This window comes from Dermacentor silvarum, chromosome 4, assembly GCF_013339745.2.
Source record: "Dermacentor silvarum isolate Dsil-2018 chromosome 4, BIME_Dsil_1.4, whole genome shotgun sequence".
Classification (NCBI taxonomy): domain Eukaryota; kingdom Metazoa; phylum Arthropoda; class Arachnida; order Ixodida; family Ixodidae; genus Dermacentor; species Dermacentor silvarum.
Genome location: NC_051157.2, coordinates 7850739 through 7877101, shown reverse-complemented (window position 1 = coordinate 7877101; position 26363 = coordinate 7850739). Strand labels below are relative to the sequence as shown.

Sequence of the window (26363 nt, the reverse complement as noted above, 5' to 3'; positions counted from 1 at the left end):
AACACTTGAAACAAGTACAAAACAGCAGCAAGCCAACATGGAGAAAGATGTTTCGAAGCAACACTTCAAATTTTCACGAGACCTGTTACAGGTGCACACACAGAGTGAAACGACCGCCAGTTTGTGATGCAGTAGCAAACAGAATCAACGGGCTATATTCTGAAATAAAAATCTTATATGCTCTACGAATGCATCATATCTTAACATTAAAAATCCCGTATGCACGCCAAGCTGTCAGTTATCCAACGTGCACGGGTACGGTCCTTGAGCTGGAAATTATTAGATGGGTATTTGAGAAAATTCAGCTCCGACTTAAGCACGAAAGGCTAGAATGAAATGTTATAACGAGGACAGTAGTTAGCTGTAACGTAAAATTAACCAGTGCTTTTACCTCTCTCTCTCTATGTTTGGGCGGTAATTTGCATCACAAGACAGCTGCGGATACGATGTTTGCAGAGAGGTTCCAAGTAATGTGTATGAATAACAAAATTCGATAGTATACGATCAGAGGCAAGCTTAGCACACACACAAAACCGGTACTGTGCTCGCTAAAACGTAAGTTACAACTACTAATAAGGAAGGAACGGCAAAAACGCAGATACCACCCAGGAGAGGAGGCCTCCCGAGAACAAAGAACTACCATTTTTTTACTTGAGTCGTTCCCAGACGCCTTCCGAGGTATCCCATGCAACTATAACCGGATGTCACCGACGCACGTAGGACGCCGCATAAGCTCCAGCAGAATCGAGGAGACAAGACGTAAAGGAAACACCAAATCCCAGCACTTGGCTCGTCGCGCGAGCACCGTGACGTTTCAGCTGTGCCCGGCTAGCATTCGGAGCGATCGCCAAGGCCACGAACAGGAAATTCGTAGCTGAACAGTGGAGTCCGGAAGATGATGCTCCCTTGCACGAACACACTGGATAACATGCACTAGGGCATAAAACGACGTTTGAATTTTCAGCTACTTCTACCAGCAACTAGGCCTAACTTCAAATGCGGATGCACAGCTCTTCAGGAGGCACGTTTCGTCCTCACTGCAGACAAAATCAAGAAGAATGCGCGTTTGCAGTTTTTAGCAATAGCAATAATCCTTACTTCAAGTACAAAAGCCACTGCAGTGCATCACTTGATGAGTAAAGCCACGATGATGTATCCACGGCACTTTCGAGCACACAGCGCTTCTGCTTGTTCTCGGTGCCGCTCGAGGGCTCGAGGCTTTCATGTGCATGCTGGGTAAAAAGAAAAAAAAAAAAAGAAAAGAAAAAAAGGGCGTCACCGGTTATTGTGCACAGGAAAGAGCTACGTCACGGGTACGACATGTGGTGATGTCACCACGGCACAATCAGAGGATCACTTGGGTGCTGTTTGTTCTGCAGAGGCTGTAAAAAAATTGCCGCATTTTGTGTTGATTCTGCGTGTTGTAGTAATGTTTCAAGCGATCTTCGGTCGCCGGACTAATGATGTGAGCCAGCCATCACCAATACAACTACAAAGGCAGCGTCAGATCGCCTCCATCAGGTCCTGTTGTCCCAAGTGAGCTGTGTAGCTTTATTGCCATTTTGCTCAATAATAGCCGGTCACTGTTTGTTTTCTCTGTGATGCACTAAAACGCATGCTCTACGATTTCGGTGGCGAAGAGTGTGCATTGCTTGCCTAGCGACCCTGCACAGTGTATGCACTCGCTGGTCCCCAAGCAACTGTCATCTGAGCATGCATTGTATAACGGTGGACGGAGTGCAACTTTTTTAGTTTTGTTTAAAAGGATGCTCGTTTACTTACTTTCTTTTTTTTTTCGTTCTTCCCGTTAGAGCAAATTAACATCTTTTAGACTCGGTAATTAGAAGAGCTCGAAAGCATTTCCTCTTGTCGAACAGACACTTTGGCAAACGCATCTGTCGTTGTTTTACGCAGTATTGTGGTTGTCGAAGCCGACAAGGAGTTTCGGATTCCGTTTGTTGCTGAAGGGAATTCCTTCGATTTGGAAATGTGAGTAAAAACTTCAACATATAATGTTTCAGTATGGGGCTACTAGACGAGCTTGTGCCGGTCGTGATCATTGTGGTTCTGTTTCAGACACCTGCCGAGTTCCTTTCCTCACGAATGCCCAGTTCTGAAAGTGACGCCGGCTGCTATTCATCCAATGCTGGATGATCAGTACCACGTTACGGGCGTGCCAGCGCTCACTGCGGTACGCGTTGTCTCTCTAGTTGCCTTTGGAGGAGAGATAGTTGAATGAATCGAATACACAACGTGATCTGCCAGGGCCGTGTATCATATGAGATATTACTTCTGTCCTCTGCGATTTCGTCATCAATTTTTTGTCTAGAAGGTGCAACAAGGTGTGTGGTCTCAGTTGCAGCACTTTTCCACAGTAGGAACTGCACAGTGAGCATACCGATCATCAGTGGCTTTTTACTCACTGGTATGGTACGGAATGTTTAAGGCTTTCTGTTTCTCAAGATTTTCAGTGCAGCACTGAAGCCAAAAAAAGAAAATGTGTGGCTCAGAGCAGCTAAAAGATTTGCTCTGTTACAGAGCGAACATCTTGTGCGGAACAGTGAAAAATACCCACTAACGATGTTTCAAAGACAATGTTCAAGCTGGAGCTCATTTAGCTGATCACGTGGAATTGGTTGCTGAATGCGTAGAAGCGTCAAGGAGTGTAGTATTGTAAAGAACAATTTGCCATTGTACGAGATGGCTTTCGGTGCAACACTATGTCAGGTTCGCTGGAATGTGCAGGGGTTGCTGTTATGCTGCTCATCACCCATGAAGCTGCACTCCACTTGGTGTGTGTTTTGAACTGCCACGTTAGAAAATACTATAACTATCGATTGCACAATGCAAGCTTTGAGCATGATAGCAACATGGTATCAATTTTCAGAGAGAGTTCAAAAATATATCAAAAATTTTTTGGAGACCACACAGTGCCACATAGTTCAATCATACCTGGAGACTTTGAAAAGAAAATTTTAGTGCTAAAATGCTTTCTAAACTAGCTCCCACATTGGTAGAGCCTACCGATTACAACGGAATTTGGATAATTACACCAAATGCATCCCCATGCATGTGCATGCAAAAATATGTTGAGATTGCATTATGTTAAGTGCAGCAAATGTTCTTGCCTTAAACATAAAAAACAGTCACTGCAGAGAAAAAAGAAACGACTGAGTGATTCAGCAGGAATGCTTGAAAAGAGTGTCTTGTGTTATTTTCCATTTCCCTCTTATGCTAAATAGGTTAATCAATGAGTCTGTTGTAAAATGAAGCTTTTCTGCCTCCCCGAAACAAAGGAGTGATTAACGGCACTCGCAGTGGTCAAGTAGGTGTCTGAATGTGGCAAATGTGTGCACCACTGTGTTATTTTTACTAAGCTATTTAGTGCTGTGTCCTAAATAACTTAGCAATTAAAATTTGAAGGAGAAAAATGCAATCTTGTGACCTGCAGCCCCCCTCTAAAGAGCCCCTCACCAGGTTGGGCCATTTTAAACGGATAAGCACAGTGCATACTTCACATACTGACGTTCATGTCTGCAAAGTATTGCAGCGCTGCGTGCCGCAAAAAGAGCTGGAATTTAAAACCAAACACCACCGTCCTCTCTCGAGAGAAAGTTCCTATCCCAGCCAGAGGTGTCGAGGTAACGCACATAAACGTCTTGACATAAAATGCAGTCCTCGCAATGTCACTCACCATGGCACATTATTTAGTAAATCATCCAATGTGGAGCGTGCAATGTTGGCACTGGAAATTTACAGCGCAGCAAAAAATGAAGAGAAAAAAAAATTTGCCGTGCCTTCCACTCAGTGATGATGGTTAACCAGCGAAGCTGAAATGTGCGGCCCCGGTGTTTATAACTGGGTTAATCCCGAGGGTTCATTAAAGTATTTATCAATTATGAGGTTACACACACATTCGGCTGCAACGGAGTGAATGACGTTACTGATGGTATGCCTGCAGTGTGTTGTCGTCGCTTGCATTCGATGTCTCGAGTTTGCTCGGTGGCGTGGTTAGCAGAATTCGCCCGCCATTGCCACCTGCGATTCTTCGAAATTAAATTGCTTCAAAATTAAATCTGTCCATTACGTAAAACAATGAATGGCTCGTACCCTTTTATGCAATGGCTCACACCCCCGTAAACGTGACCTCCCCATTATGACGACAGAAGAGAAGTGAAATTTTACACTGGAATGATTGCCGCAGCCAGCTGTGGAAGAAGACGATGACGCTCAAGCCAGTGATGATGATGATAGTTTTCTGTGGACAGGCAATTTCACATAGTCATATAAAGTTTCACTTTAGAAAAAGGAGGCCGGGCTCGTCACGTGAACCCAACATTGTCCCTCAGTTCTAGTATGTGTGGAGGCGAGGAAGGAAGGTCGCTTGCAGATGCTACTTGAGGCAAAGGGGGAGAGTGTCCTTTTTGGCAGCCACGCTTACCTCCTGGGAGTTATGGTACCAGAACATTTAATTTCTTCTATATCCTCTAATAAGAAATTGGTTTGAAAAATTATTTCGGTAAAATAATCCCTAGACAGCATTTTAGAACTTCTAGTGTATAACTAAAATTTCCAATGGGGCCTGGTAAGGGACCCTGTAAAACAATAAAAGTACAAATTCAGTATCAGCACATTAGGTTTTGTTGTTCATGCTGCAACAGAAAACCATTGCAAACTTTGTGTTTCATACAGGCTGAAATGCAGTTTCTGAGGGTCTTGCTGCCTTTACTTTATGTGTTGGTAGTTTTCCGTGTAAGCAGTTGTCTTATTGCACCTGGGGTTGGCACTCAGACCTAAGTTTGAGTGACCCAAGCAGCTCGTTTTAAATAAAAGTAAAGTGGTGCCAACACTGAATGCAGACCAATTCATACTAAAAATTGTGAACCACCTGAGGCAAACGTTAAGTTCTGATTCAGGCGCTGTCGGGCCAGAATTAAGCCACAAATTGGAGAACTCCAAATGCATCTCCACTGTGTTCCAAGTTTACCAGCATGTGATTCATACCCAGTTTTGGGACTATGGTATGTGTAGTGTCTTGCTGTGCAGCCACAGTTACACTTTTAAATAACCATGCGTAAGACATTTTAAAATTATTTTCTGTTCTTGTGTCATTCTTGCTGGACAGTACCAGGCTGAAAGAAGTGGCTTATCCTTGTTTGGCACTGCCTTGTTGTTCCTGTCAAATCATTGACTGTTCCCCCAACTGTGTTAGTGTTGTCGTCAATATTGTCATGGCAAGTGTTCTGCTAAAACAGCAATTAAAATGCACTAGAATCCTCACACGTATCAGTTAATGTGCTAGTGATGCCCCGAATACTGGAAGGGCAGACATAGACCAACTGCTGACGTTGATCACAAAGTACTTATGCAATACATTTAAAAATGCAAAAAAAAAAAAAATAAGCCATCTGAACAGCCATTTCATCAAAACGTCCGTATTACCTAGGCCAGATGCTCCCACTTTGACACCATTCTGCTAAAACACTGCTAGAAATTGCTGATTATTCTTGCGAATTGAAGTATATTTCTAAAAAAAGCGAAAGGCATTCGTGTGATATTTGCTGTCTGCTAAAAACAAATTTTTATTACTAAACAAGCCATACTCACATGGAAAGTTTGCCAAACTGTGCACATCATTTTCTTTTTTGCAGTTTTCCATGCACACAGACCTTGGGAAAATAATACAAGGGATTCTCATGGAGTTCCAGAACCACCCACCTAAACTCAGTACTACTGCTAGGTAGTACTGCCTTTCTTCGGGGATTTACTGTATTTATCTGTTGCTTATGTTATGCTGAGAATTCCTCTTCGCTCTTGTGACTTTCAAGATCACCACAGTGCTTTTTCTCTGTATACTATACATTTGTTATAATGGTAATACATTATACTGTTGGGGGGGGGGGGGGGGGGGTCAATTTCACTTTGCTAAGCTTTATTGAACTGCACAACCTTGGAAGCAGTAGGCGGCGACGGAATGTGAAGATGCTTGCACACTTCATGTAGTGCACATTAAACCCAGGTGCTCAAAACTAATATGGAGCCTACGGCTTATCCCATAGTTCAGATTTATATTTATTTATTTATATACAATACCTACAGTGCCATCTAGGGCATTATTGTATCAGAAATAAATAACAAGAGACATATACTATAAGTTAGGCAAATGGTGCAGCATGTAAAGCATCTAAAATACCTATGCACTATTTCAGTAAAAAGCAAAACTAAAACTGTTATACAAAGATGAACAAGCATGTCACGCACACGCAAAAGAACATCTAAATATAGTGATCTCAGCTAACATCGGTGGGAATTATCAACACAAGGAATAAAACATCCAAGGACAAGCAATATTGCACTCATATTAACACGTGGTTCTGTAACACCGTTAGAAAGGATGTGGGAGGGGCAGTAGTAATCTGCGCAGTTAGACCGTTCCAGTCGTGCACTGTTCGTGGAAAAAAGCTATATTTGAATGCTTTTATTCGGCAACTGTATTTGCGTGCCTTTAGTGGGTGGTCAGTGCGGGCGGAAATGTAGCTGGGCTCCTTTATGTATTTCTCTTTTTGAATGCCAGTGTTATTGTTTAGAACATTATAAAAGAAAGAGAGTCTGAGATATTTTCACCTGTTTTCAAGTAACTTTTCCCAACTTTTCGCGCAAACCAGCAGAGCTCTTTTGAAAATTATAGTCGCCAGATGCGAATCTGGCAGCCCGTTTTTGGGCGCACTCCAGTTCTTCAACATTCAGCTTTGTATACGGGCCCCAGGCAGCGCAAGCGTACTCAAGTATAGGACGAACACTTGAAATATATAAAGTTTCCTTTAGCTTAACGGGAGCATCCTTAAAGTTACATCGGAGGAAGTTTAATGTGCGGCTGGCTTTTGCGGTGATATAGTTGACATGTGTATTCCATGATAAATCAGTGGAAAAAAATTACTTAAGTACTTATAAGTTGAGACAGCAGATATTTGTGTGCTGCCAAGGAAGTAGTCTGCTTGAAGGAATTGTTTCTTTTTCATAAACCGAACCAGATTACATTTCGAGAGATTCAGTGTCATATTCCATTTTTGGCACCAAGAGTACACAGAGTTGAGGTCATGCTGTAGTGTAACTGCATCTGCTTCAGGGGATATGGTGCTGTAGACACAGCAGTCGTCAGCGTAAAGTCGAATCGTACTTGAAATGTAGTTACTAAGATCATTTATAAATATCAAAAATATAAGAGGGCCTTGTAGATGTTGCTTAGTGATACTTATCAATCACTGGCGGAAGCATTTGCTTTTAAAAAGCTAGTTGTCAAGCTTGCTGTGTGCCCCATGTGCAGTAAACTGACATGACGAAAAAAAATTTGTTGCAAAGCACCTGGCACTGTAAGAAGGCTTTGCTCAAAAAAATTGCCTCATTGGTGTAGGTGGCGCTTTTTGCATACCAAAGAGGGACGCTCTGGTGACTGGCAGTATGACAGGTGTTTACTTAAAACATTAATTAATATTGAAGATAGAGAATCGCTAGTTAAGCTTTGCTGAAATTCCTCTAACTTGGAATAGGTCTAGATATTACATCCCGGAAATATTTCTAGCAGATCATAATCTTAAAACTTGGACTGGAGCAGTGCTGTGATTATATTTTAGTTATATTCCAGATTCATTTTATGCCTCATTGATAATACGAGTGGTGCTCTCTGTGCATTCTCTCCATGATTGGCCATTCAGCAGAGCGGATAAGAATGTGATTAAAGTAGCCCAGGTTTCATTTTGAATATCTAATGGTGCTGAAATTTGAATCTAAAAATTTTAAATATTGGTGCTTGTGGCCATCTAAAGTAAAGCCAGCCATTGGGATCCTGCTGTTGTCTGATTAACAGGGCTGCTTCTGAAAGCCGATCCATTGTCCTGAGATATTGATCCTGATGTGCGTGCAACAGCGGTGACTGAAACCTGAGCCCAAGGTTTTGTGTTTTCAGGACCAATGCCACATTTTCATTGCCACCACTGCAAACCGGGCCCTCAGGTTTTGGAGAGCCTAAGATTCCTTCTACAACTTTGGTGAGATTGGATATTACCTAACCGGTCCTGTGCGTTTGCTGCTGGCTTGCTCGCACTCAGATCGCTCATAAACACGACATAAGTCTTACAGCTTGTATTATTTCGTGAAGAATTTAGCAATAGTTCGTTTGGTAGAAATAGAGAACTACTGTTTTCTGCAGACCAGCTGCTTGAAAGAGCCAGTTCAGCCTGCTATTGAACCATAGGCTGCTCTTTTTGAAAAATGGTGGTACCAGGGGATGTATTTTGAAATGTTCCACTTCGACAATAGTTCGCCTTCACGCGCACGCTGATTGGCTGTTTCAGCAAAATTGGATGAGCTGATTGGCTCGTTGAGCCCGACATCATTCAATTTTGCTCAACCAGCCAATCAGCATGCGCCTGAAGGCGAAAGGCGAACTATCGCCGAAGTGTAACGTTTCAGAATACGGCCACAGTTCCTACTTGGCTAGTTGTATTGACAATTTCAGTTTGTTGGTTTACAGAGAGCAGCAGTTTTTAGCTTGTGCTATATAACATGGATAAGTACCATTGCTGAATGCATTAGTACACCAAATTGATTTCAAAACGTAATCTCTCTTCAAGATGTGACCACTGTCACTCCAGTGGTTAACAGAAGAAATTCGTTTGAGTTGTCTAACTAAATATACCTGTTCGAGTGCATTGCTCTTATGGAATTCTAGAACATTTGTGTCTGCAAGTCTCATAGTTGTTGTCTGAGAGAAAATACAGCCATTATATTTTGAAAAGTACTGCAGTACTCAGTCGCACCTCAATATAGCAAACACGGATATAATGAAGTATAAACGTAGCGTTTGTTTGGGCCTGCTTTATTTTAATGAGTAGGTATTCTCATGCTACAGTTAAAGCCTGCAATAACAAAAGCCCAAGACAACAAAATTCTCACCACAATGAAATATTTTTATATCCATGCCCATAGGATTCAGTGCATTACGTATCTCTAGACAATGAAACGTCACTAAGCTAAGTTTCAGAACTTTAGTCCCCGTATTATCTACCCAGTAATGATAACAAGTGTCTAAAAAGTGCTCAAATGCATTTCCTGCCCACTTAAATTGTGTAAAATACTGCCATAGCATGATTGCATTGCCACCGCCATTTTTGTTTACAAAACAGCAAAGCACTGGAAGCAACTGCAAACACCGGAAACACATTGTGGCCACCATTTTGTTTGTTAATTGCCCATTTCAAATGGCACTCCTGCATCGCCATCGATCTGTACTGAAACGTGGCGACAGTTTGTGTACTATGTGCAGTGCTTATGCATACTCTACAGCTCGCTGTGCATTGAAGTTGAACTGTGGTGCACTGGAAAGACAAAGAAGTCTATGTCTTACCAATTGGGACTTGTTTGAGGTGATTGAGATAGTGGCTGCTGCATGGGCTGCCTCGCCTCTAGCCGTGATTGAGAACTGGAGCCATGTTGTGTCACCAGATGTGATGCTGGTTTTGGTACCACCCAGCAGGCATTACATGAGCACTTGGCATCGTCAGACAGAGATTTTCTGGGAGATGCCCATATTCTCGGTTGATCATTTTTGGGGAAGTGTTCACATTTGTAAGATTTCATACGACTTGGCCAGCACCCGACATGTCATCACCTGCTGGCGACAATGTTCGACGTACACAGGCAAAAGCATTCCTGGCGCTTTGTGAAGACGGTGTGCTTAGAACGACAAGAATGAAAAGGAAATCTTGTCATCCACCCGACTGTGGCACGAAGCTACAAAGGAAACCCATACAGCTTTTTCAGAAAGAAAGCTTCACAGTTAAAAAAATAAAATTTTCTGTGGTCCATAATTTGAATCCTGGACTAACACCTTTGCAATGGGAAGTGGGAAGGCCCAAGCCACCACTCACCAAATTGTCATGCACTCATCTGTATTATGAAGCTAAAAGAACCCAGACAGGTTTCTCAAAAAGAAAGCTCGCAGTTGAAGAAAAATTTGTCCTGATCCGAGATTCAAACCCAGGACTAGCGACTTACTGGGGCTGTCGCAGTACCTTCTGAGCTTACCAGGAGGCTAGCATATTGCAGAGAGAGGGTTATCAGTTCTGTGGAAGCAGAACTGATTTGCTGGATTGAGTGTCCCAGTGCTTGGAGTTGTTGATTAATTCGCCCTCGCTCTACGATCCGCTAGCATCCCGGCTAGCTGAGATGGTGGAGGAATCACCCCGTTAAGTTGTTGGTCTCGAGTTCAAATCCCGGACCAGGGCAAATTTTTTTTAAACTGTGAAGCTTTATTTCTGAGAAGCCCATATGGGTTTCCTTAGCAGCTTTATGCTACAGTTGGGTGGATGATAATTTTTCTGTAAGGAAGAAGAAGTGCCGGTTAGCCAGGTGCATCTCCGGTGTATGAAATACGACGAAGAAGTGCCGGTCAGTCAGGCGCATCACCAGCGCTGTTACGCACGGGGCTTGTCCTGACTGCTCGCAGGGTTCTGACTGCCGCACCCAGTTCGACCTCTCAATCCTGTCAATAAACACCTTGACATTTCTTTTTTTTTTACCCCTCTTTCTTCCGCCAATGTCGGTGTGTGCACGCTTATAATGAATATCAGATACTAATTATATAATAAAGGTGTGTTCCTATTTACAAGGTTCGACTGAAAGTAGTGGAACATACCTTGAGTGGCTTCGGATGTTAAACATGCTGCTTTATATGCAACAGTGCCTAAAACAGCATTGCAAGTAATGCATGTTGTGGAGAAAACACTGGCTACTTCCTTTCCATTAGTCCAAAGCATTGCTACCGCATGTGTGTGACATCATGCATTTGTTTTGTCATCATCTGAACTGTCACCCACTTCTTATGTTTTTCCCATTTTACATTTTACCCTTCCCTCAGTGTAAGGTACTAAGTCCTCCAGGCTAACATTTCTACCTTTTTGTTGCAATAACAATTATATGGGCACTCCAAACGCATTTTTTGCCGTCGTCGTCAGCATCGCTCCGATTCTCCGTATAAAGTCCAAACACAATACATTGTTGCCGCACGCCATCTGCTGTATGTGCGAGTGAAATCTTGTGAGGGTCAGCCGACAATTGCGGTGGGGCGGAAGCGCACCGTCGTCTTTCGCGTGCAAGGCACGGGAGGCGAGGGGAGGGGGGGAGGGTGGGTGGGGTTCACACTGCTAGTATTTTATGAACTGTGTTTATAGCTGGCCTCACATATGTTCATAAGTGTTTTGCTTTTGGAACAGAGTTCCTGCTCAAGTCCTTTCAAGAGTTCTATGTCACCTTGTCAGTTTCCTCAACTCCTCAAGCTAAGGTAAGATTATTGGGAGTGACACATAGACCACATAGTTGCATGATAATTTGACAGAACGACAAAAAAAAAAGGTATTATAATTTTTTTTAAATACATTTTGCACATGTGGCTACAAAAAGAAAATATATATATATATATGAGGGCTGCAATGTGCTTCACTTTGTTAAACAGCTTTTCAAGTAGCCATTTCCAGTTAACAGTTTTTAGGCAGAATTATTGGATACACCTTCAGTTGTTCTTTAAAGGGGCGCTGCAACACAGAAAAAAAAATGTTCACGATCTATTGACAATGCTGCCATGAATATGCAAGCCAAAGATTACTCCGCGGCATTCAGGATGCCCACAATCTTGCCTAAGATTGCTCTCTGTCATGCGGCTCTGGAAGCACTCTCTACAGTCGACTCCCAGTAATTCAACCCTTGCTGGACTGCAAGATTTCGTCTAATTATCCGAAAGATTGAATAACAAATGGCGGCAAATAAAACAATTAACTTAATAGATACTTATGGGCTAGTTGGTGAGCCATGATATTGACGAAGCAACACACTTTGAAGTAGACACGTTCACGTTCACTTGAAAAAGGACACAGGCGCTGGACTGCAACTACTGCGTTATTAGAGCGTTTTAGTTGAGCGTCTTTACAGTCCGCTCCGCTCCTTGTCACTTTTTACAAAGTAAAAGTGACAAACTTATTTGTTAATGAAGTATCTAGACGGGTGCTTGTAATGCGTTACCGGTCCATTTTATCGAGTGTAAAATGAAGCGTTGACTTGGTGAAGGCCACGTGATAGCCAGTGAGTTTGCATTTCGAATCCAATCCAATCCTTTCTGACGCCAGTGCACTGGCAACGTTTTTAGTAGCTTTGCTGTTCACTTTATTTCCTTAAAAACAGTTGGGGGTATATTACGCAAGTTATTTGCGCTCGCACGGCCAGTGCATCGATGCAGCCAGTGCATCGATGAGCTAGCGGAAGACGACAGCAACGCTCCGCTAGCCCGCTTCCGGCTAAGCGGAGTACGCATGCGCATTCGTGCTTCCGCTCCGCTGAGCAGCTAAGCGGAGCGTAAAAATGCTAAACTAAAACTGTCTATTGCTCAAAGACTTTCTGAAATTTTCTTTATTGCTTGTGGTAGTCTGTTGCCATCGATAGACTATTTCAATGCTGTATTACAATAATTATACATGTCTTTGTCAGTCAGTGGCACAAAAACCTCAACACTGTCGTCAGCGCTGACAAAATCCCCTCAAGGTCTCATCACTCAGGGCACAGTGAAAGTCATCATACAGGACAGGTTGCTGCCATCATTGTCACCGCCTAGTGAAGCAGTAGCGCTATCTGCTGAGCTCCAAGCTTTTATTACCAACTTCACCAATGAGGGGGCATTGGGGGTAGTCGAATTAGCCAAAGCACCATACTTCCGCATACAAACTAAAGTTTTTTGTTTGTTTGTCCGTCTATAGCAATACAGCTCGGACAACTTATAATGTAACTGCTTATAGTGCAAGACCGGCTATAACATGGTCTTTTCTGACACCCATTTACCCTCCCATAGAACTCCATGTGTGTGCTTGCCGCTTACTGCCCAGCCGCCCGACACGAAGTGGGCGTTATAATGCAGCTGCCAGAAAATCCCGCAGACAAGTGAGGCTAGATTGTGTCTGAGGGCTCATATGGTAGGCTGTTGCCAACGCCACTAACGCAGTTTTAGTTTCATATCCAGTTGTAATTTGTAGGCAATTTTCGAACTAATTTTTTTCGGAAAAAGGTGTGCATTAGGTTTGTGTAAATGCGACAGTCAGCCATTAAAACGAAGAAAACAAAACTCGCTGCCGAACAGCAGACCTTGGCTGGTTTTGCGAGTCTGCATCATTCAAATTAAAATCACATGATCTGACATCCTTAGACCCACTGCTACTATAAATGCTGCTGTAGTAGCATCTGCACAATCATCTGAGGGCACAACAGAATTGCAAGACCAATATCGTTTTCGTGAAAACTGAGTGCTCAGCTACCATAGTGCCTGTGGTGTTCGCGATCATCAGGTGCACACCTTTGCATGTTCGCTAAAAATTGCCTCCACACCGCAGAATAATAAATGACCAAGAAAATGAAAGTCTGCTAAGGGCACTGAGCCTTAAAATTAGGCATGGCTCACCTATGACCCATGTTCAGCGGCCATGGTAAGGAAGAAACACCAACTGGCCAAAATTAATCCAGAGCTATTCACCACAGCATCTCTGATAGCCTCTTGATTGCTTTGGGACCACAACAGTCGAACGATTAAAAAAAAAGGCTTCTTTTCTACCAGTTATTTTTGTGACCAGACGGTATTCTGTCGAATGTTTGTTTTGGCACAACTTTAATCTTGTCAAATATTCTTGGACTGCACCATTCACAAGCTATGCCGAAATGCAAACACCAGTTCAGGCAGATGCAGCAATGTCACAAGGAAGGTGGTGTTTAATGTGGCTTTGTGTCAGCTGCATTGCAAGAAACTGCTGCTCTTGGTACTTCACTGGTATAGTTAGGTGGAGCATCAATTATCAGTGGTGGATGTGTAAGTTTTAAAGCTGCCTGAGAAAACGTTCTTAGACCTACTTCAGTTTCGCAGCTCCCTATGCACACCCACTAGCTGACGTTGCCGCAGCGGCTGTCACTAGAACTACCAGCGCTGCAGTCACGTCTTTCGTCCCGCGCTGCGCGACATCTGGGCCGCGATTTTGTAGCAAGGCATTATGACTTATTACTCTAGTCTTATCATCCACCGCTCACGGCCGGCTGATCCTATTGATAATGCGAGCGGACCGTCGCTTCGACCACTGACAAAGCGCAATAAGCGCGAAAAGGCATTATGACATTAAAGGCATCGCTACAAAATACCGGCCCTGCTCCTGCTGCGATGCATTGTTCGCCCCAACTGGCCTGTACCGCTTGTCCATCGGTAAATGTAGTTTTTAGATGCACACTCTCAGTTTTGTGACAAACCTGCCGCGCTTAAGTAACAGGGACTTCACTGTGCTTGTGTATCAGTGTCGGTGTGTCTTACGGTCGAGTCTCTTCAGGCACGGTGCTTCGTCTACTATGAGTGCAATGATGCGTCATTTGCTTCACCTAACCTATACTGCTTACTCAATTGTGAATGTAGTTAAGCTGCCTGCTGAAATTCTTGTGTCAAAGATAATGCAAAAAAAAATTTTTTGCCCTGAACTGACCCTGAAATACACATGTAGCTGGCGCCTCAAGGCTGAAGCTATACAATGCAAATGAGCGGTCAGGCACCACGATTCTGCTTTCCAAGCAACTTTTCCTAGTTAGAAGCGCCACATTCCCCTACTCAGTGTTTTTCTTTTTTTCTGGCAGCGTATCTTTAACACGTGTAATAAAGACGAGCACCTGTATATAAGCAGCAGTACTAAGAACATATCGCGCACAGCTTGAGATTATATGGTGCACCAAATGCTACTCCTCTGCTGGTAAGCTAACCGTCTCTTATTATTTCTGTGACAAACGAAACTCCTTCTGTCTGGAAACTGAATGTGCTCAGCGAATTTCTCCGCCTGGCATCTGTTCCGCATCTAATCAACTTAATTTGTGCATGCCTTTTTACATGTCACTCACGTATATAAAAAGACATTCAGTGTGGTTGGCAGGAAGTGGCAAGAACCGATTCGACAACTGACCATTCATAGGCCAAAGGTTTATTTTCTTTTCTACGAATAAAATTGGCAACGAGCATTGTGACGCCATTTATTTACTTGAGCAACCTTTTTCAAAGTAATCTTGCCTTTTGTTCTGGTGACCCATGAGCACGTGCTCTGTAAACGGTTGCCTTATCGTTCTTATTCTTTTTTGTCAAGTGCATGCTCATGATCATATAATGTGCATGCTCATGATCATATTACTCATACGTCAACGATTACAAATCACATGCAAATTCCAGCACTCACAGATGGTTTCTCCAGCCTGACCGCGGTGTAGCAGAATAAATTGCCGGAAACAGGATTCACTCAAGTGTGGGATGAGTTAATGTTTAATTCTGTATGCATTCAATAAAGGTAAATATCTCAAAATGGTTTTGAATGACTTGATATCTCTGTGGCGGTTGAGAATCATGTACAATTGAAGCCACCGGCATTTTTCTTCATAATATATTGCCCATACATTTTCCTGTAGACACTTGTGGGTTGGGTTCGGAGGCTTGCATGAGCAAAGTTGCCCCTGCAGCCAGTGATAATGTTCACAAACTTTTGTATTTACTGTGCACTACACTGTTTGTGGTACACATATGAGCTTATATGTCGCCGTTTTACTTTGGGTTGATGTTACGCACACCTGGCCGTGCTTAAATTTTCAAGCCATCTGCTTATCTAAGGATGATTTCAATTATGCTTTTGAGGGTAGTATAGCTGCTCGGAATAGCATTTTGTCTATTTTGCTCTAGCTTCTCATGCAGAAAATTAGGTGCGATACTCCTCCCAAACATCAGTCTCCACAACTCAAAAGATCCCACCTACGAGTTGCCTCATGTAAAACAATCCGCATATCGCTCCTGTGTCACGTCGTCCTCAATAAATTCAAGCTTCCAGAGCACCGAAGGCAAAGTCTCGGTCGTGAGCTTGTTCAACGCAGCCAGAAGTGCATATTTTGAAGGGAAGCACAACAATATTCCAAGCACAGTTGGCTTGAATATGAAATGCATCATTGCAAGCTTCCACCGAAGTGCCTGCGGACACTTGAGCTCTTTATAATTCTCTTGGTGAACTTGGCTTTTGCATCACATTTCTTGGCTTCGAGATGTGTTCGTGAAGACCGGGAATAAGTCGTGGAATCGCGCCGTGAACCAGCGTCCATATTTCCCACGAGGAATCAACATATATTTGTTCTCAAGAATGAAAATATAGATCGTCGTCCTCAACATGACGTTCACACACATTGGACTTATCTGTGAGGCATGCTTCCTTTTGGCATAGCATGTGTTTCCACTGTATAAAACTTCCTGCCGTCGTTGCGGCGCTGAAGAAATAGTGAGCACTAGCATCACTTTGCATCTGGCCACTGGAGCTGCCGTGGGCAAAGCAGGAGCGCATAGGAAACTTCGTTCTGTTATGAGATGCCGAAGCACTTCTGCGCCAAACTTTCAATCAGAAAAAAACTAGCACACCACACGACACCAACAACATTACCGCAGTAGCGACAGACGAAGCAGCACCACCGAAATGAATATAGAAGTGAAAGCAGAAGCAAAACCAGAAGCGGGCCGAAGTGACGAAAGACGCGGTTGCAGCACTACTAGTTCGCTTGACCACCACTGTGGCCACCTCCCAAGCGAACCTGCGGAAGTGAAGTGCCTAAGAATGTTGGTCTGAGGTGCCTTCATTTATTTGTTGTTTCGATTCTGTCTTTATTCCATTGTTGCCACTGCACCATGAATCCCACAGAAAGGGGTGTATATGTACAGCCAGTAGAACAAGTGCAACTCTGCTGGTGGGGAATGAAAGATGCCCAACCCTTTGTCTAGGAATATGAGCAAGTGCTAACTCGTGCTGGTACCATGCTTGGAGACAGGAGGTGCCTCAATAGATCATCCTTTCCCAGATTGCTATAGTGTCACAACTACCTCATAGTGAAGTGCTGCGTTGTACTACTAGTACAGTTCAGTCGTAACTGTGGCTGTCTGGGTTTTTGCTACCAGAGGATTGTCCTGCAAGGAATGTGTGGCATGAAAAAGTAATTTGACCTCTCCCTGTGCAGCAACTCCCAACTAGAAGAGCTTCTCAAAGAAGATGGCAAGCTGCAGGAGTTTGTTGAGCAGCTACCCGAGGTGTTGCGCTCCGAGGAAATCAGACAGCTCATGGTGACCCAAAATGAGCAGTTGGCACGTGAGTGGCTGCAATACTTTGCTGCACTTTTATTTATTCTTATTTGCTTCTTTTATTTTATTTTGGCCTCTTGCTGGACAACAATATTCGGTACTAAACAATAACTAGGCTTAGTAGCAGTAGTCTTGAGTGCTCTTGTTATTCAATATTTTTATTGTGGGTTCCTGCTGTGTGCAGTCCAGCCGACAATATTAGAGGGAGTACCCAAAAGTAACCAGAATTATTTTGAAAAAGCTGTGTATTAATTTGTTTTTTATGAAACAACCTTATCACCTTAAAAGTAACCTCGATTACACTTAATTAATTTGTCCAATCTGCGATTCCATTGTACGAAACATTTTTCAAACTCGTCTGTTTTGATGGCTGTTAGCTGCTTACTCGTTTTTTCCTTGGATAGTATTTTTAAAGTCATAAGGTTGTTTTGAAAAAAATTAATTAATATATAGCTTTCTAAAAAGAATTCCGGTTACTTTTTGGGTACCCCCTCGTATATTCATTATTAAAAATGCAGAAAAGCCACCACTAGCAGCAGATTCCACTAGGTGAACGGAAGAACATTCCAATGCTCTAAAGGTGCTACTGTTTGTTTTGTTAAATTCACTGTAAGAGTCTTCCATTTAAAACCACCCAATTGCTAGCAGCTGGTGCAGTAAAAGAGTTCTGGTTCTGCTAAGTTCTGGTTGAAACATTGTTCTTGTGGAAATAACAAAGACACAAAGAGAGCATGTGTCCTGTTACCCTCTGTTTGTTCATCATTGTCGTTTTCCGCTAGAACACTTGTTTAGTCTAAGCCTGTGGACACTTTTCTTGAGGCAGCATCCTCCACCAATTTCTTTCTACGCACAGTTATGGTTTATGTGCATATGCACGCATAAGTTTTGATTTACAGCTGCTGATTTTAGTTTCCTTAAGTAGCTTGACCACAGTGATGTGTTGTTGCTTGCTGAAGGGCAGTGTCCTGTAATTTCGAGGAGCTGCAAGGCAGCTTTGGCGGCTCTAAGTGATGGTCAGCAGCTCCTCTGAACTCTAGTGCCAGCCCACCATGCTGTCTTGAGGCTGCATAGGCCATGAGAACTCAACAAAGTATACTACATGGCTGCACACATGGCAACAACTGAAGGAACCGGCAGTCCCGGAGGAGCGCATCGTGCAGTGACAACAGTTCAACACCTTGAGACACGGCGGATGCTCATACGAAAAATTGTTTCTTGCCTATTAAAACAAAAAGTACTCCAATTAATATTTCAGGAATACTATACCTCCTTTGTACTACCTACCAAAAATGCTCAGTTCGGCATTTTTATTTGGAACACATCAGTAAAACATTTTTGCCTGAACATGAGGCGTTTTACACATATTTTTTTTTTAGGTTAAACCTCATCTACTTCAAAACTACTTGTACAGCAAGTTTAATAGATTTTTTTTTTTTCCGCATTTATCACTTACTTTCTGACCCCCCAAAAATGGCGTGAAACGGGCTCTCTAAAGCATACAGGTTTTTGTTAATATTTTCCTAAATGCTTTGAATTCACTATAGTACTTCACCTCCAAGCCGACCCATAAAACCAGCGAGTGGCCCCTAATAAGCTTGAACATGAAAGTGCAATGCCTTTTTTTATGACTAGGATATTGCCAAGGTGCTCCACAAGCTACTGTATCTGTAAATATGTTTTCAAGTGACATGTCTTCTATCTTTTCCCTACCCAGGGCAGACGCTGGAGCTCAAGCCCGCCATGGAACAACGCAAACATCTGCTCTTACAAAAGGTGGGCTAAGAAAGTCGCATCAATGCCTCTCAAGCAAGTGAATTCATGTGTGCTTTCCTGAATATAGTCACTGTGAAGGTATTGCACCTTTATAGCACAGATGGCAAGGAGTAGAGAGTTAAGCGTTTATAATGGAGGTGCAGATGTTGTACATTTATTCTGGCATTTTATTCATTCACTAGCATGTGCACAGGATTTGTGAAGCAACATCCACAAGAGGGCAGCAGCGTGCATCAGGGCACCGCTAATTACATTTTTTTTGGGTGAAAAGATCTATGTTCTGGTCTATCTATGTGCTGTCAGTTTTGACATCGCACACCTTGCTGGCAAGCTTTATCGATCTTTACTTTTTATGCTGTATTTCGGCTGTCTCCTCTATTATTGTCATGCATTTACAAACATTTTTTCATAATTTTCTTGGCTGCTTTCTTAAGTTATAAACATGTTGCATCTTTATTTCTGTGTTATATGATGCCCTTCTTTTCATGTTGAAAGCATATCTGTCATGTTCGTATAGTATATCTTACCCTGTCTGCTCTGTTTCTCATGTAGAACATGCACTACATTCAAAGAGAAATGATTGAGCAGGTAGATCTGTGAACTAGTGTTGATGTACTGATGGTGACACCCTCAAAATGTGTGCAGGTAGATGAGGTGAATGTGCTGAAGGAAGAGTTTGAGCAGAACAGCCAGGTGCTGGAGGCCCAGATGCAGGCTTACCACCCATCCACACTGCAGGACAACCTGCGTGTGGCCACACAGGCCGCAGAGGAGGAGGCCGACACCATCGCCCAGCAGTTTCTCGACGGTTAGCCACAAGCATTGTTGCTGTAGTGCTTCTCTGCCTCCTGCCAGTTTCACGGGATCTCATTAGCTTGGGAGCCATTCTTGCATTTAACTTTAGTGGGGCATGGTAGGCACGGGAGGCTCTGGGTTGGTATATTTCTTTGGAAAGCCAAGACACCTTGAAGACACAACTGGCAGCCACATGCTGTTCTGGCTATGTTAGAACAGCATCTAATATACCTTATTTACTCGCATAATTAATGCACTTTTTTTCCCGAAAAATATGCACAAAGTTGGGGGGTGCGTTTATTATGCGGGGTAAAATTTTGAGTGATTTTTTTTCCGCGGCCACCTCTAAAAGAAGTCGCAGTTTTACCCGAAAGGTGATCCATCTATTGTGATAACAAATGCATGGACAGCTATACGAAGTAAGGATAGTAGTTTTATCAGCCGTATAAACTTGCAAAGTATTTAACCAGCATGGTGTCAGCGAGCACAGGCAAACATGAACTAATCACACTCAATGACCACGGACACTCACTGTCGAAACGCTGGTGTGAGGAAGCGCGGCAGCAACAACGAGCGAAGTGACTTTCGTGCCGTGTATCGCTTCAACGCAAACTGAGTGGCGATACGGAGCACGCACAAAGGTATGAGCCGCTGCCGCACCTAGACTCAATCCCCAATGCAGATCACTTTCAAGATAAGGCGCGTGCGGCCGTGCAATGTGCAGTTGCTGTGCCACTTCCCTCCCTCCCTTGCCACCGGCGCCGTGCGTGCGACGAAATACGGCGTGTTTCCGCCCCACTTTCCTCCCTCGAACGCGGGAAATAGAGCCACGATCGTCGGCATCGACAGCAAAAATGCGCCTCGCGTGTCCATATGATTGCTATCGCAATAAAAGTAGGAAACACACAGTACGATTTGGCGTCCGATACAGTCGTACCCGCTGGAAGCCATATCGCACGCCGAATCGTACCGTGTCTCTTCTACTTCACGGCAGCAAGTTCAGGGTGCATTTATTAGGCGGGAGAAAAAAAATCTAAATTTTGACGACTAAGTTGAGGGTGCGTTCATTACGTGAGTGCGTTCATTACACTAGTAAATACGGTCTAAAGGTTATAATGACCACATTTCAGTGCATTTACGATTTTCCAACACTCCCTATGGAAACTGCTTCCAGATATAATGAACGTTCTTTAAATCGCCGTGCTGATACAACGACCACTTCGAACCCGTTCACGGTAAAAAGAGGGCACACGCGCTGTGCCAAAGACGATGATACGGCCTACGAGATGAGCGAGCGACAGCCTCGCATGGATTTCGAAAGCCGCGAAAAAGTCACGCATTTTCAAGGCACACCTCCAAGGCAGAGGCGTGCCGCATACAGCATAAACAGCATGGCGCATAGCGTGTGCTGGTGCGATATCGGATGTCACAACGGCGTCACTGTCATTATTGCGCAATTTTCCGTGTGGCAGCATGTACATTACGCTGGTTTCAACTATTTGGATGGACCATCTATGTCTACCACCATGGGAACAATGGCCACTCAAGCGTTCGTTTCGACGTGGCCCGTGTTGGCGAGAACGCTGCACCATGCAATGTTGTAAAGGGTCGACGGTTACTACGCTGTTATTAGGAGATCACAGTTGGTGGCGCTTCGTTTACGCGTTGCCGATTGCTGATAATGGTTTACGGTGACGTTTTATTTTTCGAACATCACATCTTTTTTTCGCGCGAAGCAACATAGATAATGTAATTTTATGGCTCTTGTGTGGCTCACCGCAGTCGTAATGCCGAGACCTTCACAAAATGGCGGCATGCTGCAGTAGTTTCTGAAGTTTACGCTTCCCGCCAACTAGAACACTTCGCTCTCGTGTGCAGAATACAGTCATGTCCCGCTGGTAGTAAAATATATAGCGAGCTCTCGAATAAAAAATGGCGGCTGCACTTGCAGCTTTGAAAGAGCTACATGACGCCGCATTTCATTCTTTAGATGCACGTTTCTAACGGAAGTTTGCAGCTAGGTGTGGGAACGCACCAAGAACAATAATGACACTGAAAATCTGGTTCTCGGACCAAAGTGCTGCCAAATTGTAACTGCTGATGCCAGCTGCAGTGTGGTTAATTTTTGAGCGTTTTTAAAGGCGAGTCCATATATAATGAACTACTGATATAATGGCCACTTTTCGTGGAACTATCGAGTTTGTTATAAATGGGTTCGGACTGTACATACAGGTATGTTATCAAAAGATATGGTAGGTGCAGTTAAACCTCAATATAACGAAGTCGGTAAAATCGGCACTTTCCCTTCGTTATAGTGAAACGTTATATTGAAATTCGATCTTTTATGCAAATAAGTACAGTACAATATAGACCACTTATAACGTAACCGCTTATAGTGCAAGATCGGATATAGTACGGTCTTTTCAGACTCCTGTTAATTTTCCCATAGCACTCCATGTATACGTATACCGCTTACAGTGCAGACGCGTGAGACGAAATACTGGTTATAACGCGGCTTCCGCGGGAAAATCTCGCTGACAAGAGCGGTAGTAAGCACGCCTCTCAACGAGGTGCCCCCACCGATGGGAGAGGAGACCAACGAGGGCAATGCGGAGGAGGAGCATGAGACGTGGAGCATGAGTCCAAGGGCGATAAAATCGCCTCCGCGCGCCGTATGTGCGGGTGAAAGCGCATGGGGGACGCGCGCCTTCACGGAGAGCGAACACACAGCGGAGATCAAACGCGACTTCCATCGTGCGAAAGGCCGTGGGGGTATGGGAGGGAGGGAGGGGGGGCGACGCTGTTCTACCAAATGCGTATCTTGCAACCGGGGCAAGGGGAATTGGCGACGCAATCTCCCACGCGAAAGGAGCAAAGCGGGAAGGCAGCACGGGAGGGAGGGCGGCTTCTACTCTGCCAACAAATGCGTTCGCGCCTGTGCCGGCTGTCAGTGTTGCCGCGCGCACCATATCTTGAAAGCGATCTCCACACCGCTCTGACCTTTGTATGCGCTGTGCTTACGCCGCTCAGTTTCCGTTGAAGTCATAGACCGCACGAACCTTCGCTCGCTGCGGTGGCCGTGCTTGTTCACGCCAGCGTGTTGACAGTGGTTGTCTGCGGTAATCGAGTGTGATCTATTTATGTTCGCTTGTGCGCGCTGACACCACGCTTGTTAATTCTGTTAGTAAGCGAATGTGTCAAGTTTATGCAACCAATAAAGCTACTATCCCTACTCCTTATAGCTCTCTACTAATTTGCTATCGCAATTGATGCTTCGCCTTTCGGGCGAAACTGAGACATTTCTTAAATTATTACTTTGTCTGCTTCATGCGAAGATCATGGGTACTTGGACATTAACCTTTCAACGTTCGTAAATTTAAATGAATGCAAAACTCCCAGTCGCACGCTTCGATTCTCGAATACGTGCGGCTGCTTGGTCTACATGTTTTGGATATGTGCAGGGCTTGAAAATCGTTGTTTTGGTTATAGTGCAGTAGTGCTTATAGTGCAGATATTCACGACTCCGGCGACTTACGTTATAAGTGGTCTACACTGTACCTGATAGATTTTGCTCCGATGACTTACATTATAAGCGGTCTACACTGTACCTGATAGATTTTGCTTACGTGGAAGGGGCTGCAACATTTTCTGCATTATTGTAAATTTGAATGAGAAAAAAATTCATTTTGTTGACTTTGAAAGTTGGCGATAAAAGATATGGTTTCATGCCATGCCGACAATATCTTTACATTGGCAGTACTTTCACATCCACTCAGTCACTGCTGCTGATAGTGTCATTTGCAGTGGGACAACGCTATCATGAAAAACGCCCGCAGCAGGGAGCGAATGTATCGTCTGCCTCTCGCTTCAATGCCTTTCCGAAACTCGAGATTACACAACCTGCAGTACTAAACATGCGAGAAGACTGCACACGATGCAAAAACGCCCGTGTGCTTGCGTTGTAGTGCACGTTAAAGAACCCCAGGTGGTCGAAATTAATCCGGAGCCCTCCACTACGGCGTGCCTCATAATCAGAACTGGTTTTGGCACGTAAAACCCCAGAAAGAAGAAGCACACGATGCTACGCTTGCTTGCTGCGTAAGTGCTCAGCTGCGCTGACATCCATGAGCAGCTACGGCCGCACTGGTATAGGAGATGCGCACCAACCTGCCCCCCACTCCTTTCTGTTCCCTCACTCCCTTCTACTCCTTAATTATTGCAATTTTCCGATTATAGCAGCATTCCAGCTCAACTTAGTGACATGTGTGGATGTGGCTGCAACATGCGACATGTAAAATTCCTTGCTTCCTTTATCAACATGACTGCAATATCGAGTAAGATAATTTTCACTCTGTTACTTGATTGTTTGAATTGTTCAAATGAGCGGTCTTTCTGAACATCGCTGTGACCTGGCAGTAGATGACAAGTCAGCCGGTCCTGATCACTAAGTCGTTGTATAGAGGGAGAAACTGGAGAACTATTCCCAGTGGACTGTCACTCAAGTGCAAGTCTTTGCTCGTGCTTTATTTGTCCATTAGAGTGCCAGCAATGCTTTGACAGTCCTGTGTGTGTATAGACTTGTAGAGCACACTTGTCTTTTTCCAGGCAAACTAAGCACAGATCTGTTCCTTGCCAAGTTCATGGAAGTAAGAACGGTAAGTAGCTTTGCATCAACCATTATTTTCCCTGAGCTGACAGTGGTAAAGAAACGTAACCAGCAAGGGTTTTTTTTTTTTTTGGGGGGGGGGGGGGGGGGGAATTTAAGCCAACATCCCCCACACTATGGCTGCTCTAGATTGGGGTCCTGTAGAATCTGGTTTCTTATGCATTGATAATGTAAGAATGTTATGTACTCAACCCAGTTTGCCATGCTAGAGAATTATAATCTATACCAGCTGATGGTCATCTTCAGATACCATTGGTAAGCAGGCTTGATCGAAATCGTCCATTTCATTCACTAAATAAAATAAGATGTGTTACAAGTCTTGAACTCGCTAAGTGTTGAACTTAGAATTAGTTTTGAATTTAGAATAAATTAGTAACATCCCACAGACAAAAGCTGTATTATGAATTAACCCTGTGCCTTGACACTGAACATGATTTATGCAACTATTCACAATGCAACATAATGATTTTTCTTTTTTCAATATTAAGAAAAATTAAGATGAAATGCATCCCTACTATCTCATTCTAGACAGTATTTTTGAATGAAAAATATTATCAAGCACGGCATGTTTTGAATCTTCGCATTCTAATTTAGCTCTCGATTTCTTTAAACAAAAGGCATATTTAAATAGACAACGGCACTACGTCTGATGCATTGTGAACAAGGAACCTGTACAGTTCCGAAACGTCAAACTTCTCAATTTTGACTTAGTCAGTGAGCGTAATTTTTATTAATTAACACAGTACTAATTTACACTAGGGCAACAGAATGAGTGCCAAGGAGAGGGAAACTCAGTCAAAATGGCACAGGATCAGGTCTTGCTATGATTATACGTAGGCGGGAACGCGAAGGGGAACTGAGGAGCTCGATTTTTGTTAGTTGCAACAATATGAAGCTAACAGATAACGAAGCCAAGAAAAGCACAGAGGAAAGTAATTGTTGTTGTTTCTTTAAGTCAAATTTAGAAATGATAAAGGGAAATGAAAGTGGACAAAAAAGAATAAAAACAACTTGACCCCAGTCTGAGCCGAACCTGAGACCTAGGTAGGATTCTGCTGGCACGCAATACAGGGTTAATTGGAGATTGTTGTGCCTTTGTTTTGCAGACTAAAATGCATATATATTTGGGTAAGGTCTGAGGGTAAAACTTCCATTAAGGCATTGATTTGGGTAACGTGATTATGTCGAACAAGGATTTACTGTATTTTGCCGTGGTATTTTGTGATGCTTATTGGTGTGACACTGTGTGTGAAGAGTATGTGCCTGCGTTTTTCTTTCCAGTTGGGTCACGTTAGGCGAGTGAAGGAAGAGAAGCTGCACGCCCAGCTCCAAGAGCTGCATAGGCACGGTTTCTGATGAAGGTGCGAACAAAGATGTGCACATGCCTCGTCAGCTGGCCTCCAGCTTCTGGATGCGCATTATCGTCATGCTGCACATGTGACACTCATCAGTGTACATATATGTGGGCTCATGGCAGCCTGTTCTTTTTTGCACTCAGTGAACGAGAAGAGCGGCCTTTTTTTTTTTTATATCAAGCAAATTAACTCGTGTACATATACCTAGACAAATAATACTTATTTATAAATGCAAAGCAGCTGCTAATGACAGAAGACAATGCTGTGAAATATGAAAAGGAAGTGCCCAGGTGTTTTTACCTAGAGAAGTGAATCGAACAGCTTTTCTTTTTTTACAACTGTCTGGCAAAGAATAAAACAAATGCTGTTTTGCAGTTTGGTTGGAAATGTCATTAGTTATAAGGGAACTTGTTCTTCTATTTATTGTATGCAAGCAGGTAAGTCATGGTGCCTAATAATGCTTCCAGTGTTACAAGCAATAGGGACATGTCAGTGAATATTGAGACTTCCTGGTTCAGTAAGGACAAGAATTCCATTCCAATTTATTGAATTTTCTTGTTTT

The 26363-nt window shown here is 43.5% G+C and overlaps 2 protein-coding genes across 3 annotated transcripts in view; one reads left to right on the top strand and one right to left on the bottom strand.

Moving 5' to 3' along the window:
- Positions 1-1233, bottom strand: part of LOC119449392 (CCR4-NOT transcription complex subunit 7) — a 66893-nt gene extending 65660 nt beyond the window's left edge. Inside the window, exon 1 of one of the 2 annotated variants that reach the window (XM_037712561.2) lies at positions 1099-1233. The gene's annotated coding sequence lies outside the window, so the exon portion shown is untranslated. Of the gene's footprint in view, positions 1-640; positions 995-1098 lie in introns of those variants that run through there. The other variant, XM_049666748.1, reaches the window with a different exon arrangement.
- A 106-nt stretch (positions 1234-1339) lies between these two features.
- On the top strand, positions 1340-26175 carry LOC119449391 (vacuolar protein sorting-associated protein 37A-like). The gene is made up of 11 exons (XM_037712560.2): positions 1340-1536; positions 1915-1989; positions 2077-2191; positions 5652-5740; positions 7964-8045; positions 11271-11338; positions 17092-17219; positions 18927-18985; positions 19631-19793; positions 24386-24435; positions 25728-26175. Exons 1-11 carry the CDS (start codon positions 1430-1432, stop codon positions 25800-25802), a joined length of 1011 nt encoding a protein of 336 aa, XP_037568488.1. The 5' UTR covers positions 1340-1429; the 3' UTR covers positions 25803-26175.
- The last annotated feature ends 188 nt before the right edge of the window (positions 26176-26363 follow it).